A 17603-nucleotide genomic window follows, 5' to 3' on the forward strand; every position below is an offset into this window, starting at 1 on the left:
AACTTGGGACTAGAATTGTTTCTTGGCAACTGCTCACAATGTCGAAACACTTCTTTCTGGCAAATGTGGCACTTGACGTCATTTCAATTCTGATTATTAAATGGAGGGAGTCTGTGAATAGTCCTTTGTTTATCGGTGTGACATTTTCGTGGTCGGGTCAGCCTATGAAATATTGGGCACTGACGGTATGTTTATGTAGGCTATAAGCCCAGTCCGTATCACGGTGCATAGGCAATTGTTAATGATCTGCTTGCTGTTGTGGTTGGTTTAGGGATGGGAAGAGAAGAACAAGGCAAGAGAAGCACAGAAAAAGCGGTGGAGAACGAGGGGGCGAAGTGGGAGAGGGGAGAATATCTTGACAGCTGCAGTTGCTGTAGAGAGATAAAGAGGCCTCTGTTGACTGCTGAAAGCACAGCATACATTCCCTCTCTCTCCTTCGCTCTCTCTCCTTCGCTCTCTCTCCTTCGCTCTCTCTCTCTCTCTCTCCTTCCCGCTCTCCTTCCCGCTCTCCTTCGCTCTCTCTCTCCTTAGCTCTCCTTCGCTCTCTCTCCTTCCCTCCTTCCCGCTCTCCTTCCCGCTCTCCTTCCCGCTCTCCTTCCCGCTCTCCTTCCCGCTCTCCTTCCCGCTCTCCTTCCCGCTCTCTCTCCTTAGCTCTCCTTCGCTCTCTCTCCTTCCCTCCTTCCCTCTCTCCTTCCCTCCTTCCCTCTCTCCTTCTAATCCTTCCCGCTCTCCTTCGCTCTCTCCTTCCCGCTCTCCTTCGCTCTCTCCTTCCCGCTCTCCTTCGCTCTCTCCTTCCCGCTCTCCTTCGCTCTCTCCTTCCCGCTCTCCTTCGCTCTCCTTCGCTCTCTCTCTTCCCTCTCTCTCCTCTCCTTCCCTCTCTCTCCTCTCCTTCCCTCTCCTCCTCTAGAGGCGTTGCTACAGATTCTGGTTCGATTTCAGGCTGTATCAAAACCGGCCTGAGATTGGGAGTCCCATAGACCCAGCACAATTGGCCCAGCGCTGTTAGGGTTTGGCCATCATTGTGAATAAGAATTGGTTCTTAACCATCTTCCCTAGTTAAATAAAATTACATAAATAAAACATGTCAGGCAGGACAGCTCCACAAAAGAGAAATCAATATGGTTCCCCCTCTGTCTCCTCTCAGGTAAAGGGATTTACTCAAGGTTAACTGCTTCCAGACCTCAATGTTTCTGGCCACGCTTGTGTTCTCTGCCCTCTGTGTTCTCTCTCCTCTGAGGATCATTTAATAAGGACGAGGAGATGTCTACCTCGGATGTAACGGTGGAGGTGGTCACGCATCGTCAGCGGTCTCATCATAAGGCACGTATAAGTAAGTGTAATCTTAATGGGCCTCTTGTCTGTGCTTTCCTATAGGCTGCCGAGTCCGGGATCGTCAAGATCAAGACCATCGCCGCGAGGAACACCGACATCTTGGCGTGTAAGTGAAGGAGGGAGGGACGCCCATAAATACGTTGTGTACGTTTGTGCGAGAGAGATGTTTTTGCTGAACCAGTTATCCACGTACAGATCGGTGATTAGGCCTAATTCAAACAAGCGAAGGATGCGCTCCAAAAGAGTTGCCCAAGGTGTGGTTGTGTTCTACAACAGCTGCCTGATTTGATGTGTGAACTGTGCCCGTGTATCGTCTCCCCCTTAGCCCTGAAGGAGAACAGCTCGGAGGTGGTCCAGCCATTCCTGATGGGCTGTGGCACCAAGGAGCCCAAGATCACCCAGCTGTGTCTGGCTGCTGTCCAGAGACTCATGACCCACGAGGTGGTGTCTGAGGTGAGGAACACAGGACCACTACGGGGCTAATCCCAACTTCCGATGTTTCACTTAGTCATGTGTTGATGTCCGTGGGAGACGAAGGGGATGTTTTAGGCTCGCCCCAAACGCTTTTATAATCACTTTGATTAATAATCCATTAGAATTGCATTATCAATGTGTGTACCGTGGTGATTGAGAAGGATGAATTATTTAGGAGGGAAATGGTCCTAGCTGATGTCAAACCTGCTGTGACTCGTATATTTTTAAGCCCAGTGCGATGCACACTGTGCTAAATGCCGGGACAGTTGAAAGTGGTGGTGTACTCTCTTGTTCCTGCATGGTCGCTGCTGCACAATAGACATTCTACGTTCTCATTCTAAGCCCGGTGAACAGTGCTTTGGTCTGGCTGAAGGCCTGCGTTTGAAGTCGGGGGCAGGGCGAGCACATTATTCGGACCCTGGGCTTATACAACTTTAAATACCACCGACTCTTAACTGAGAGGGTGGGTTTTCTACTTTTTGCTTCACACTGCATTGCAAAGCCTCGTCTCTGTAAAAACACTACCTACACCTCAACATGGAACCCAGGCTATTGTGACTGGCCCTCCCCGGTTGAGGCCGGTTTACTTGACTTGCCTGGTGTTATCAGGGACACCTTGACCGACCGGCTAGCCAGCCAGGCCTACTGTGTGAATAAGAACACCCTGACTGACTGTCTCCCTGCCCGCCTGACTGCCTGTGTTCACTGTGCCTGTCTGGCTGTGTTTACGTGTTATCAGCAGACTCCCTGCCTGGAGCCTTCTGCCTTCCAGCACCTCCCCTCTATATATCACTGTCTGTGTGTCTGTAAGCCCAGAGCTTAACTACTAGGACACACTTTTTTTAAATGGATAGTTGTTGGCTCAGCTAGCATGTCACAGCTAGCATGTCATTGTGCTAACGCTAGTAGCACTGCACCCCTCTCCCCCCTGTTAGTAGCAATGCATCCAAACTCCTCCCCCACCTGCTTCCCCTGCCACCACTGCAGAAAAAACCTTAGGGGAAACACTGGACATGGGGAAGAGGAACGAAGCTCCTGCAGTATTGATTAAATGTCTTGGTTTTAATGAGTGAACGGGTGTCAGTTTTGCCTTAGGAAGAAAATGACCTGTCATGGTTCCCATTTGCTGCCACTTTTGAAGGACAGGTTATTTATTTTCTTCAACTGACTACTTCCCTCAGTTCCTCTGGTTTTGTACGAGTTCTGTTGGTTTGTTCTGACCTCAGGATGTGACACAAGGAACATGTGTGTTGAGTCACTGCTCTGGAGTGCCACAGTTGCTGGGTTTGGTGTAATGAAGGTGCGTGCCTCGTCGACCCTGATGTATTCAGAGCTGGTCTGTTCGGCTGCTCCCCTGTGTGTCTGTGTCTAATTCTCTGTTGATCTGTGTGTACGTGTCTGTGAGCTCTAGTGCTGCTGTCACTTGCTCTATTCTGTCACATTCCAGTTGATTGTGACTGTGACTGTCACTGCCTCCTTGATGTACAAGTAGGCTACGTGTGTGTGTGCCTGTGTGTGTTCACCAGGCTGCAGCAGGGAACATCATTAACATGCTGTGGCAGTTGATGGAGAACGGGCTGGAGGAACTGAAGCTGCTGCAGACTGTCCTAGTGCTGCTCACCACCAACACTGTAGTACATGACGAAATACTCTCCAAGGTACCCCGAACTGCACACTGTCTACAAGCACCAAATGTTGTCATGCGTGCACGCAGTCACACATCACAGTCACTCCTCTCCCCTCGTTCCCTCCCAGGCCATCGTGCTGTGTTTCCGCCTGCACTTCACCAAGGACAACATCACCAACAACACGGCCGCCGCCACCGTGAGACAGGTCGTCACCGTGGTCTTTGAGAGGATGGTCGCCGAGGACGAGCGCTTCAAAGGTTAGGGTCGGGAGGGCTCATGGGAAAATGAGTTATGCTAGGACTGAACCGTTTCTGTCTTTCAGTATTCTGCATCACACTTTCTCTCTCTTAGCCTCCTCCTCTCCTCTAACTTTGAACCTGTCACAGAGTAAGGGAAGGGAGTTAGTTTCTCTTTAGATTGCCTAAAGCTGCTTATCCGGTGATTTAAGCCTGAGTTCAATGAATACATAATGAGTTTTTGTTGGGGTTTTTGTTTGGCCCTGTCAGATTTCACACTGCTGTCTTCCCACACTGCATTTTTGGTTTAGTATGTGAGCTAGGATTGAGAATCACTATTTAATTAAGTGACTGTTCCCTCTTGTAGTAGGTGTTGGATTGGTCTTTTCTGAGAGTTATTTGATGGTATGTGGATTGTCTGTCTGTTTGTTTGCTCGTGAGCGATTGATCCCTCCAGGCTTGTATCCACAGCTGTGTCCAATGACTGTCTCTCCCATGTGCTCTTCTCCCCTCTCCCTCTCCTCCTTACCTCCCTCTCTCCCCCAGGCATCGTGGAGCAGCCTACTCCAGTCCAGGGTAACACGAACCGGAGGTCTGTCAGCACCCTGCGGCCCAGTGCTAAAGACGCCTACATGCTGTTCCAGGTACGTCCACCAGGTGGAGACAGTCCTCCATACCTCTCACTGTACCCCACCTGCACCCTTTCGCCCATCAGAATAGGGGGTATAGATAGGGTTTACCCCAATGAATGAGGGCAGGAAAAGGGAGGGAACAACTTTGTGTAATGAAATACAGCCAGGCTGTCTTTATATACAAAAGTATGAGGGGACCCCATCAAATTACTGGCTTTGGCTATTTCAGCCACACCCATTGCTGAGAGGTTTCTAAAATCAAGCACACAGCCATGCAATCTCCGTAGTCAAATATTGGCAGTCGAATGGCCTAACTGAAGAGCTCAGTGACTTTTAACGTGGCACCATTATAGGATGTCACCTTTCCTACAAGTCAGTTCGTCAAATTTCTGCCCTGTTAGAGTTGCCCCGGTCAACTGTAAGTGCTGTTATTTTGAAGTGGAAACGTCTAGCAACAACAGGCTCAGCCGCGAAGTGGTAGGCCACACAAGCTCACACACTGGGACCTGCGAGCGCTGAAGCGTGTAGCACGTAAAAATGACCTTTCCTCTGTTGCAACACTCACTGTTGCTTGCAGAGGCAGTTTAGAACTCAATATCAGCACAAGAACTTTGTTGAGAGCTTCATGAAATGGGTTTCCATGGCCGAGCATCTGTACACCATGCGCAATGTCAAGCTTTTCGGCTGGAGTGGTGTTCAGGTCGACGCCATTTGGACTCTGGAGCAGTGGAAACTCGTTCTCTGGAGTGATGAATCACGCTTCAACATCTTGTAGTCTAAAGGACGAATCTGGCTTTGTCGGATGCCAGGAGAACGCTACCTACCCGAATGAATAGTGCCAACTGTGAAGTTTGCGGAGGAGGAATAATGATCTTGGGGCTGTTTTTCATGGTTTTGGCTAGGACAAATCTTAACGCCACAGCATACAATGACATTCTAGATGATTCTGTGCTGCAACTATGTGGCAACAATTTGGGGAAGGCCCTTTCCTGTTTCAGCATGACAATGCCCCTGTGCACAAAGCAAGGTCCATGCAGAAATGGTTTGTTGAGATCGGTGTGGAAGAACTTGATTGGCCAGCACAGAGCCCTGACCTCAACCCCATCGAACACCTTTGGGATGAATTGGAATACCGACTGCTAGCCAGGGCTAATCACCCAACATCAGTGCCCGACCTCACTAATGCTCTTGTGGCTGAATGGAAACAAGTCCCCACAGCAATGTTCCAACATCTAGTGGAAAGCCTTCCCAGAAGAGTGGAGTCTGCTATTTCAGCAAAGCGTGGACCAACTCCATATTAATGCCCATGATTTTGGAGTGAGATGTTTGACGAGCAGGTGTCCACATACTTTTGGTCATGTATGTACAGCCTAGATTTACAGACTGCCTCTGATACAATGCTAGTAGCTGTATCCAGCTGTATCCAGCTGTCCTATGTGCATGTCTATATTGCTATGTTTGTTGTGTGTGTCTATCCAGGACCTATGTCAGCTAGTGAATGCTGATGCCCCCTACTGGCTGGTTGGGATGACAGAAATGACGAGGACGTTTGGTCTGGAGCTCCTGGAGTCAGTCCTCAACGACTTCCCTGGGGTCTTCCTGCAGGTAAACGCGCAACATAATACACAGGATTTTTGCAATCGCAATTTTGTTTTTTGCAAAATCAACAATTCCCCATTTGCAATTCTGACCAATCATTAGAAAAATAGGTTTCCGCATGGTCAAGATACCAGGATTATGACTTGAAATTCCAGGTTTAGCATCACGATACTCTATACCGAAATGATACCGCAGCAAAAAAAAAGAACATGCATTAGCTAAAGTCTAAATAACCACTGGGCTTTCTTTTCTTTGAACAATATGTTCATAACTGGTAAAACAACAAATAGAGTGTCTTCTATTTAATATAACATGTACTTAAAAAAAATCAGTCTTAAAAATGCTGCCATTTTTAGACTTCTGACTAGTAGCAATACAGAGCATAAGGAAAGTGTTCAGACCTTAGACTTTTTCCACATTTTGTTACATTACAGCCTCATTCTAAAAAATAAATAAAAAATAAAACATATTAAATAAATGTAACTCATCAATCTTCACAAAATACCCCATAATGACAAAGCGAAAAGTTTTTTTTTATTTTTTTTATACATAAAAACCCCCAGAAATATTTAGTATTCAGACCCTTTGCCATGAGACTCGAAATTGAGCTCCGGTGCATCCTGTTTCCATTAATCCTGTTTCTACTTGACTGGAGTCCACTTGTGGTAAATTCAATTGATTGGACATGATTTGGAGAGGCACACACCTGTCTATATAATGTCCCACAGTTGACAGTTCATGTCAGAGCAGAAACCAAGCCATGAGGTCGAATGAATTGTCCGTGGAGCTCCAAGACAGGATTGTGTCAAGGCACAGATCTGGGGAAGGGTACCATAAAATATCTGCAGCATTGAAGGTCCCCAAGAACACAATCGTCTGTATCATTCCTAAATGGAAAAAGTTCCAATGCTTTTCCTAGAGCTGGCCGCCGGGCCAAACTGAGCAATCAGGGGAGAAGGGCCTTGGTCAGGGAGGTAACCAAGATCCCGATGGTCACTCTGACAGAGCTCCAGAGTTTCTGTGTGGCGATGGGAGAACCATCCAGAAGGACAACCATCTCTGCAGCACTCCACCGATCAGGCCTTTATGGTAGTGGCCAGACGGATGCCACTCCTCAGTAAAAAGGCACATGACAGCCCGCATGTAGTTGGCCAAGAGGCACCTAAAGGACTCTCAGACCATGAGAAGCAAGATTCTCTGGTCCGATGAAACCAAGATTGAAATCTTTGGTCTGAATTCATGTCCGGAGGAAACCTGGCACCATCCCCACAGTGAAATATGGTGGCAGCATCATGCTGTGTGGATGTTTTTCAGCGGCAGCAACTGGAAGACTAGTTAGTCAGGATCGAGGGAAGGATCAACGGAGCAAAGTACAGAGATGCTCAATAAAAACCTGCTCCAGAGCGCTCAGAACCGCAGACTGGGGCGAAGGTTCACCTTCCAACAGGACAACGACCCTCAGCACACAGCCAGAGCCCGGACTTGAACCCGATCTAACATCTCTAGAGAGACCTGAAAATAGCTGTGCAGCGACGCACCCCATCCAACCTGACAGAGCTTGAGAAGATCTGCAGAGAGGAATGGGAGAAACTCCCCAAATACAGGTGTGCCAAGCTTGTAGCATCATACCCCAAAATACTTGATGCTATAATCACTGCCAAAGGTGCTTCAACAAAGTACTGAGTAAAGGGTCTGAATACTTCTGTAAATGTCAAATATAATTTGTAAAAAACATTAACCTGTGTTATCTTTGTCATTATGGGTTATTGTGTGTAGATTTATGAAGGAAAAACAACTATAATGAATTTTAGAATAAGGCTGTAATGTAACAAAATGGGTAAAAAGTGAAGGGGTCTGAATACTTTCTGAATCCACTGTAATGACTTATTTAGTAATTCAAGTTGGAAATTCAAACATTGCAGATTTGTAAAAATTCATTTCTGATGCAACAGCGTACCAATCAGCTACCAATTTGATAGCCGATACAGCACAGCTTAGTAATCAGCTATCTGAACCTGCATGACATGAGCCATCCACACGCTCTCCCTGCTTGGATAGAAAGTTGAGTAAAACTATTCATGCCAAATAATAGTCAGCTCACGCTCAAAACACTAGCTTACTAGAAATGGTTTAATTATGCGGTGTACTATCTATAGCCATATACCGTATTTATCTGCTATTTATAAACCTTTTACAAAAAATGACATATGAAATAGCCTAACAGTGAGGACAAAAAGTAGTCTGTTTGAGGATAAGTTCAGACACTATATTGTTGAACTCGGCAGGTTTTGCTGGCTAAAAGCCTACACTAATGGGCTGCAATGTTCAAGGTAAATCAAACTTGAGCGACTACCCTGTTCTCCTGGAGTCCTCTTTCTTTTGTGCACATGTTTTCACCACGGCCTGTAGGCCCGACTTCTATACCGAGTGTTGCCAACCCAGACAGTCTTTCCTGAGACATATTGTGCGTTATATGTCCATTGCGCTGCACAGAATTTAAACATTAGTCTTGAATGATGCGTGTCAGGATACAAAAGAGAGAAGGTTGATATTTGCAACACCCCAACTCAAATGCCGGTTCACCAGTATGAAAGAAATCGCAAACAGCTTTTTTTGTTTTAAGGCCTCAAGAACTGATTATCTGTTTGTATCTGGCAATTTATTGGCTGTCCTGTATCCAGACCATCTGTACCCAGAGCTTCCTTTACAGCTAATCTCCTTCTGTAACATGTTGAGGCTGGCAATTAAGGAGAATGAGAGGCTCAATTTAAAGACGTTGCAGAACTGCTGTATTTGATGCACCCCTCCCTTCTGCCTTAGTTTCCCTGATGTTGCTACGGCAATCAAGCTGTTTTTTTTTACCATCCCTGTAACTGTCGCTTCTACGGAGAAATTGTTTTCTGATCTACCTAAGAAGCTTTTCGGTCTGATACGCGTTTTTGAACACTTGAGGAAGCTTCAGTCATTGCACTGGCGCCGTTGTAGCCTTGACCACTGCATTTCTTCACCGATATCCCCTTATACTTTCAATCTGTTACTTTTAGTTTTTTGTTCAAGGCCTGACGCACTTTTTTTAGTCACATTCCTAAAGAAAAACACTTTGCTTCCTACTTCACATGGAAATAAAAAAGGTTTATGAATGACTAATGGAGGGTTACTGTCAATGATTTATTAAATACATTTTAAGGACATTGATGACATGCACATGGGGCCCCCAGAGGTATGACAGTGAGGATGTAATATAATAGGATACAGTAAAGTATAGTACAATATAACGCAATACAATTGAGTATTATATGCATTGAAATAGAAATACTATCATCTCAATGTAGGTGTGTGTGTCTTGTATTTGTACTGTGACCCCCACCTCCTGCTGACCCCACCCGTTACCCTCTGACCTTTTAACCTCTGCCCTCTGACCCCTTTATAGCACCAGGAGTTCAGCTTCCTGCTGAAGGAGCGTGTTTGTCCGCTGGTCATCAAGCTGTTCTCTCCCAACATCAAGTTCCGCCAGGGGAGCAGCAGCGCCGCCTCCCCAGCCCCTGTAGAAAAACCCTACTTCCCCATCTGCATGAGGCTGCTCAGAGTGGTGTCTGTGCTCATCAAACACTTCTACAGCCTACTGGTGAGTCCCGGGGGTTATCAAACACTTCTACAGCCTACTGGTGAGTCCCGGGGGTTATCAAACACTTCTACAGCCTACTGGTGAGTCCCGGGGGTTATCAAACACTTCTACAGCCTTATCCCGGGGTTAAAACACTTCTACAGCCTACTGGTGAGTCCCGATCAAACACTTCCAGCCTACTGGTGAGTCCCGGGGTTATCAAACACTTCTACAGCCTACTGGTGAGTCCCGGGGTTATCAAACACTTCTACAGCCTACTGGTGAGTTCCGGGGTTATCAAACACTTCTACAGCCTACTGGTGAGTTCCGGGGTTATCAAACACTTCTACAGCCTACTGGTGAGTCCCGGGGGTTATCAAACACTTCTACAGCCTACTGGTGAGTCCCGGGGTTATCAAACACTTCTACAGCCTACTGGTCCCGGATCAAACACTTCTACAGCCTACTGGTGAGTCCCGTGGGTTATCAAACACTTCTACAGCCTACTGGTGAGTCCCGGGGGTTATCAAACACTTCTACAGCCTACTGGTGAGTCCCGGGGGTTATCAAACACTTCTACAGCCTACTGGTGAGTCCCGGGGGTTATCAAACACTTCTACAGCCTACTGGTGAGTCCCGGGGGTTATCAAACACTTCTACAGCCTACTGGTGAAAGTCAGTTACAGTAGTTACTACCTAATACTGTGTTCTCTGTACCTAAATCATCAAACAACTACAGTTGTAGTAGCCAAGGCATGAACTATAGTTTGAACTATAGTTTGGGTCAATTCCATTTTTGATTTCAGTCAATTCAGGAGATTAACTGAAATTCAAATCCTGTTGTCTTCTTATTGTAGAGACCTCCATATGTGGATAGTTATCTTGGGGATCTGAGGATTGAGGTGTGTTTGTCTGTGTTGTGGTTGTAGGTGACGGAGTGTGAGATCTTCTTGTCCCTGTTGGTGAAGTTCCTGGATGGAGAGAAGCCTCAGTGGCTCAGAGCCGTGGCCGTGGAGTCCGTCCACAGGCTGTGTGTACAGCCACACCTGCTACGGTGAAGAGGAGGAGCACACCCTCAACACACACATCACTGACCTCACCATACGACACTAACCTTACCACACACACAAACACACACAACCTCAACAATCTCCATATTCTATATCTTTTTTTTTTTTTTAAAGAAACTTTTGCGACATCCTTTCTCTCCCCCCCCTCCAGGTCTTTCTGCCAGTCCTATGACATGAAGCAGCACTCCACCAAGGTGTTCCGGGACATCGTTAACGCCCTGGGCTCCTTCATCCAGTCCCTCTTCATAGTCCCCAACACAGGCAACCCTGCTGCCACCAATGCCCCTGCTGGTGAGGACCACACTGAGAAGGAGCTAATGTTGTCTTTACCGGTGTTACAGCTTGAGACTGTAGTTGGGAAGAAAGTAAAGAAGAGGAATATCTAGGATAGGATTAGGCAACTCATGAGGGTATGGAAGGTTCTGGTCTGCAAGGTGCGAAGGCTTTGGTTCCGGCTCGAAACTAACAGTAATCTTTTGCTCTCTTTTTCTTCCTTCCCTCCTTCCATTCCTCCATCTCTCTCGCTCTCCCCCCCGAGGTGGGTCTGGGTCGGGGGCCCAGGCGGCTGCCCAGGGTGGTCCAGGAGCCGGAGGTCAGGGTGGGAGTCTGATCACTCAGGCTGCCTTCGAGTACCGCGGTACTTGGATCCCCCTCATGACCGTCAGTGTGCAGGGCAGTGCCAAGGCTACCTAGTGAGTAGTACTATATAAATAAGTGTGTGTATATATATGTGTATGTGTGTGTGTATGTATATATATATGTATGTGTGTGTATGTGTGTGTGTGTGTACATACACACACATCTAGCTATGTCTGTCTAGGTTTGAATCATCCATCCAATTATCACACACAGGGACACAGTCTATTGGAGACAGTTGAACCAGAGAGAAACAGTTTGATTTTAAACAACGGGGGGGGGGGGGACGAAATTATGTCCGTTATCAAAAACCTAGACATCCTGGGGGACAGTTGGCCTGTAAATGTCATTATTCTACTCTAACAAGCTGCTGTCTTTGAGAGAACAGAGAGAACACAAACACAGCAGACACCCCATGACACACACTATGCCTGTTAGGGGGAAGGAAGGAGTTGATTTAGCTGTGGATTCGTTGGCCGAACTCTGCTCTCTCTGATTCAGAGGGGTTGGGTTAAAAACGCGAAAGGCGCATTTCAGTAGAATGCCTCCAGTTGTACAACTGACTCGGTATCCCCCTTTCCCTTTATGCATGGGTCAGGAGCAAGGGCATGTGATCTGTTGTCTGTAATTATGAGGAGATAGACTAGAGAATTAAACGGGTTGGTTTGTTTGGTGATGCAGGACAGAGTTGTCAGTCAACATTGTCTAACACAGCTCGTCGTGTGTCTGTAATGAACACATGGGCAGGGAAAGCTGATCCTGCAGCGGTCTAGTGCGTGTGTTTGTTAGTGGGAGCTGAATGAGTGTTTCTGTTTGCATGTAGCTCCTTGGGACATCAACATTTGTGTGTGTGTCATATCATATGTTTCCCTTTCCTCTTCCCTGCCCCAGTCTGGAGATGTTGGACAAGGTGGAGCCCCCGTCCATCCCAGAGGGTTATGCCATGTCTGTGGCCTTCAGCGCCCTGCTGGACCTGGTCCGAGGCATCACCTCCATGATAGAGCGAGAACTGGCCAAGGAGGAGGAGGAGGTGGCTGTACGCAGGGAGGCCAACCCAGACCAGAACGCCCAAGCTGAGCCTGGTGAAGAGGGGGGAGGAGGATGAGGGAGGGTTGGGGGCTAGGACCGGGGCGCTTCTCTGGGCCCACACAAGGAGCTGAACCCGAGCTTGCAATTTTATTGACCTCTAGTGGGCATTCCAATACCTACAGTTCCTGAGGGCGTTTAATATATGTAGGCTTACGACAGTGATGAATGTGTTGTCATCCCTATTCAAAGAAGAATTCTGATGTAGCGTTTAAATATAGATATCTGTACAAATGTATATTTCTTGTTCACTCTGTTGCTAATGGCTGTTTCTCTGTTAGAAGCCCATCTCGTCTGGGAGGAGATGGTCAGTGCGTGTTGGTGTGGTCTACTGGCTGCCCTCTCACTCCTATTGGACGCCAGGTAGCAACCCTTCTTATAGATCACCTCAAAGTCAATTTATTTACACTGAACAAAAATATAAACTTAACATTCAACAATTTCAAAGATCAGAGTTCATATAAGGAAATGAGTCAATTGAAATAATAAATTCATCAGGCCCTAATCTATGGATTTCACATGACTTGGAATAAAGATATGCAACTGTTGGTCACAGATACTTTAAGAAAAAATGTAGGGGTGTGGATCAGAACACCAGTCAGTATCTGGTGTGATCACCATTTGCCTCATGCAGCTAGACAAATCTCCTTTGCATAGAGTTGATCAGGCTGTTGATTGTGGCCTGTGGAATGTTGTTCCACTCCTATTCAATGTCTGTGCTAAGTTGCTGGATTTTGGCGGGAACTGGAACACGCTGTCGTACACGTCGATCCAGAGCATCCCAAACATCGATCCAGAGCATTCCAAACATGCTCAATGGTTGACATGTCTGGTGAGTATGCGGGACGTGGAAGAACTGGGACATTTTCAGCTTGCCGGAATTGTGTACAGATCCTTGTGACATGGCGCCGTGCATTATCATGCTGAAACATGAGGTGATGGCGGAGGATGAATGGCACGACAATGGGCCTAAGGATCTCGTCACGGTATGTCTTTGCCTTCAAATTGCCATCAATAAAATGCAATTGTGTTCAGTGTCCGTAGCTTACGCCTGCCCATACCATAACCCCATCGCCACCATAGGGCACTGTGTTCACAACGTTGACATCAGCAAACCACACGCCCACAGGACGCCATACTCACCGTCTGCCATCTGCCCGGTACAGTTGAAACCAGGATTCATCCATGAAGAGCACACTTCTCCAGCGTGTCAGTGGCCATCGAAAGTGAGCATTTGCCCACTGAAGTTGGTCAAGATGCCGAACTGCAGTCAGTTCAAGACCCTAAAGAGTACGACAAGCACGCAGATGAGCTTCCCTGACGCGTTTTTTGACAGTTTGTGCAGACCTTCTTCGGTTTTGCAAATCCACAGTTTCAACAGATGTCCGTGTGACGATCCTGCAGGTGAAGAAGCCAGATGTGGAGGTCCTGGGCTGCCGTGGTTACACGTGGTCTGCAGTTGTGAGACGGGTTGACCATACTGCCAAATTCTCTAAAATGACGTTTGAGGCAGCATATGGTAGAGAAATTAACATGACATTCTCTTGCAACAGCTTTGGGGGACATTCCTGCAGTCAGCATGTCAATTGCACGCTCCCACAGACATCTGTGGCATTGTCTTGTGTGACAAAACTGCACATTTTAGAGTGGCCTTTTATTGACCCCAGCACAAGGTGCACCTGTGTAATGGTCATGCTGTTTAATCAGCTTCCTGATATGCCACACCTGTCAGGTGGGTGGATTATCTTGGGAAAATGAAATACTCACCAACAGGGATGTAAGCAAATTTGTGCACAACATTTTAGAGAAATACCTTTGGAACAATTCTGGGATCTTTTATTGCAGCTCATGAAACATGGGACCAACACTTTACATGTTGCGTTCTATATTTCTGTTCAGTATACTATCCCCTCAAAGTAACTTGAAGGTGTGACAGGTGAAACCTGAAGGTCAGTGTTAAGATCAGGAGCAACCAAAGTTTTTCTTGAAGCTCCAAGACCATGTGTTGTGAAATGTGTCCGTTGATGAAACGGTGTTCTGAGACTTTTTTTTCACAAGGCAATAAGTCCAAACGTTGCGGCAGTTGAGCATTCCTCAGTGTTTGTTCCAAAGCCATAACCCTTTGTGTGTCTCGTCCCCCTCCAGTACTGATGAGACGGCGACAGAGAGCATCCTGAAGGCGGAGCTGACCATGGCGTCTCTGTGTGGTCGACTGGGCCTGGTCACGCCCCGCGACGCCTTCATCACAGCCATCTGCAAGGCCTCATTGCCCCCACACTATGCCCTGACCGTCCTTAGCAGTAACGCAACCAACCTCAACAACAAGGGTCAGTACCCCGAGGGTGTTTTGTGTGCGTTCAAAGCGGTCTTCTCTTGTGGCTTTGCTACATATAGTAGGGTATCAGCTCTGTGATAATTAAACATATGGGCCTCTGAGGAACTTGATAAAACAGTAGGTAGTTGTTTGTGTGTACACTTAATTAGAAAGTCTCTCTGTGTGTACAGCTCTAAATCCCTGACTGTGTGTGATCTCCATACTAGCCACCACATACAGCGCATACGGAAACTATCCAGACCCCTTGACTATTTCCACATTTTGTTACGTTGCGGCCTTATTCTAAAATGGATTAAATAAAAACAGATCTTCAGCAATCCACACACAATACTCCATAATGAGAAAGTGAAAACATGTTTTTAGAAATGTTTGCAAATGTATTACCATTTTTTTTTTTTAAACATACTTTATTTACGTAAGTTTTCAGACCCTTTGCTATGAGTTTCGAATTGTGGCTCCGGTGCATCTTGTTTCCATTGATCATCCTTGAGATGTTTCTACAACTTGGAGTCCATCTGTGGTAAAATCCATTGATTGGACATGATTTGGAAAGGCACATACCTGTCCTTATAAGGTCCCATGGTTGACAGTGCATGTCAGAGCAAAAACCAACCCATGAGGTTGAAGGAATGGTCTGTAGAACTCCGAGACAGGATTGTGTCGAGGCATAGATCTGGGGAAGGGTAGCAAAACATTTCTGCAGCATTGAAGGTCCCCAAGAACGCTGTGGCCTCAATCATTCTTAAATGGAAGAAGTTTGGAAACACCAAGAGGTGACCGCCCAGCCAAACTGCAATCGGGGGAGAAGGGCCTTGGTCAGGGAGGTGACCAAGAACCCGATGGTCACTCTGACAAGCCTCCAGAGTTCCTCTGAAGATGGGAGAACCTCCCAGGACAACCATCTCTGCAGCACTCCAGCAATCAGGCCTTTAGGCTAAAGTAACCAGTCGGAAGCCACTCCTCATTAAAAGGCACATGACACCCCACTTGGGGTTTGTCAAAAGGCAACAAGATTCTCTGGTCTGATGAAACCAAGATTGAACTCCTTTGGCCTGAATGCCAATCGTCACGTCTGGAGGAAAGCTGGCACCATCCCTATGGTGAAGCAAGGGGGTGTGGCAGCCTCATGCTGTGAAGGATGTTTTTCAGCGGAAGGGACTGGAAGACTAGTCAGGATCGAGGCAAAGATGAAAGGAGCAAAGTACAGAGTGATCCTTGATGAAAATCTGCTCGAGTGCTTTGGTCCTCAGACTGGGGTGAAGGTTCACTTTCCAACAGGACAACGACCCTAAGCACACAACCAAGACAACGCAGGAGTGGCTTCAGGACAAGTCTCTGAATGTCTTTGAGTGTCTCAGCCAGAGCCCGGACATGAACCCATTCGAACATCTCTACTGAGACCTGGAAATGGCTGTGCTTGAGAGCTTGAGTGGATCTGCAGAGAAGAATGGGAGAAACTCCCCAAGTACAGGTGTGCCAAGCTTATAGTGTCATAACCAAGCATGCTCGAGGCTGTAATCACTGCCAAAGGTGCTTCAACAAAGTTCTGAGTAAAGGGTCTGAATACTATTGTTATTTCAGTTTTAATACATTTGCAAAAATGCCTAAACCTGTTTTTGCTTTGTCATGATGGGATATTGATGAGGGGGGAACAATTGAATCAATTTTAGAATAGGGCTGCAATGTAACAATGTGGAAAAAGTCCATGGGTCTGAATACTTTCACGAAGGCCCTGTATATCATTAAATTCTGGCTGTGCCTCAACTGTTCCCTGTTCCATCTGTGTAGCAGCACCAAGATGAATGTGTTGGGGGGGGGGGGGGTACACAAACAGTTACAAACACTCTCACACACAGTCACGCGCACACACACACACTTTGCATATTTGCTCTGAGAGAGAACTCGCAAATTGGCTTCAGCAGGATGGGTGTTTGCCTTTACGAGTTAATTAATCAAGTCTAGCATGTAGCTGGCTTGTCTCAGTCACTCAGTCTCTACTATATGAATGGAATTGACTTGTGTTATTATCATCAGGGTGTCTGTCTGAGCTACATTGTGAGGAGAAAAAAAACAGGACTCATTTCAACTAAGGAGTGAATATATTGATTGACCTCTAGACGATTTAGTCCTTGTGATCATTACTTTCGTTGAAGACTCTAAATAAGTGTGTGTGTGTGTGTGTGTGTGTGTGCTCCTCAGCCTACTCTATTCAGGGCCAGACTGTGCAGATCATCAGTCCCTCCAGTGAGTCTCATCAGCAGGTGGTGGCTGTGGGACAGCCTCTCACTGTACAGCCCCAAGGCACTGTGGTGGTAAGAGACGTGTACACAACATTACTACAACAACACGACAAGAGGGCACGTGTTAGACGTTCACATAAGACAGTACAGACAGTCGTGTGATATAACTGTCTGGCTCTCTCTCTCGCCCTTTCTCTCCCTCTTTCTCACTCAGCTGACGGCTAAGAATATCCAGTGTATGCGGACCCTGTTGAACCTGGCCCACTGCCACGGGGCAGTGCTGGGTACCTCCTGGCAGCTGGTGCTGGCCACGCTGCAGGTAAACTACCACCATACTGTACTCACCACACAAACACACTGGCATAGCTCTACAGTGTATTATAGCCATGCCTGGATTTCCTGGATTTTTTTGGGCCATTGACAAGCCTAAATATTTAAATGTCTTTTTTTACGGTATAGCAGAAGTGTTCTAAGGGAATCACTCTCTCTTTGACTTTTCTCACCACCTTTTATGCCCTTCCTGTTCTATCTATCTCCCCCTTTCCTCTCCTCTCCCAGCACCTGGTGTGGATCCTAGGCCTGAAGCCTGGGGTTGGAGGGGCTCTGAAGCCTGGTCGTGCAGTGGAGGGGCCCAGCACGGTAATACTCCCATCTCCCTGCCTTACGCAGTCGCGCTGTAAAGAGTCAAATTCTCTGCATCAATTAGCAATAACTCCCAATAGGGTGTCATT

At 46.9% G+C, this 17603-nt stretch overlaps 1 protein-coding gene across 2 annotated transcripts in view; it reads left to right on the forward strand.

Moving 5' to 3' along the window:
- Positions 1–17603, forward strand: part of LOC135509543 (protein MON2 homolog) — a 49427-nt gene that overhangs the window by 12105 nt on the left and 19719 nt on the right. For both annotated transcript variants that reach the window (XM_064930281.1, XM_064930282.1), the window contains exons 2-17: positions 1375–1438; positions 1658–1785; positions 3333–3464; positions 3562–3691; positions 4217–4314; positions 5782–5907; positions 9332–9526; positions 10435–10559; positions 10727–10866; positions 11114–11267; positions 12103–12293; positions 12579–12660; positions 14443–14624; positions 16832–16944; positions 17087–17191; positions 17431–17511. In XM_064930281.1, the coding sequence (XP_064786353.1) occupies positions 1375–1438; positions 1658–1785; positions 3333–3464; positions 3562–3691; positions 4217–4314; positions 5782–5907; positions 9332–9526; positions 10435–10559; positions 10727–10866; positions 11114–11267; positions 12103–12293; positions 12579–12660; positions 14443–14624; positions 16832–16944; positions 17087–17191; positions 17431–17511 (2046 nt within the window). The remainder of the gene's footprint in view (positions 1–1374; positions 1439–1657; positions 1786–3332; positions 3465–3561; positions 3692–4216; positions 4315–5781; positions 5908–9331; positions 9527–10434; positions 10560–10726; positions 10867–11113; positions 11268–12102; positions 12294–12578; positions 12661–14442; positions 14625–16831; positions 16945–17086; positions 17192–17430; positions 17512–17603) is intronic.

The sequence above is a fragment of the Oncorhynchus masou genome, chromosome 22 (genome assembly GCF_036934945.1).
Source record: "Oncorhynchus masou masou isolate Uvic2021 chromosome 22, UVic_Omas_1.1, whole genome shotgun sequence".
Taxonomy (NCBI): domain Eukaryota; kingdom Metazoa; phylum Chordata; class Actinopteri; order Salmoniformes; family Salmonidae; genus Oncorhynchus; species Oncorhynchus masou.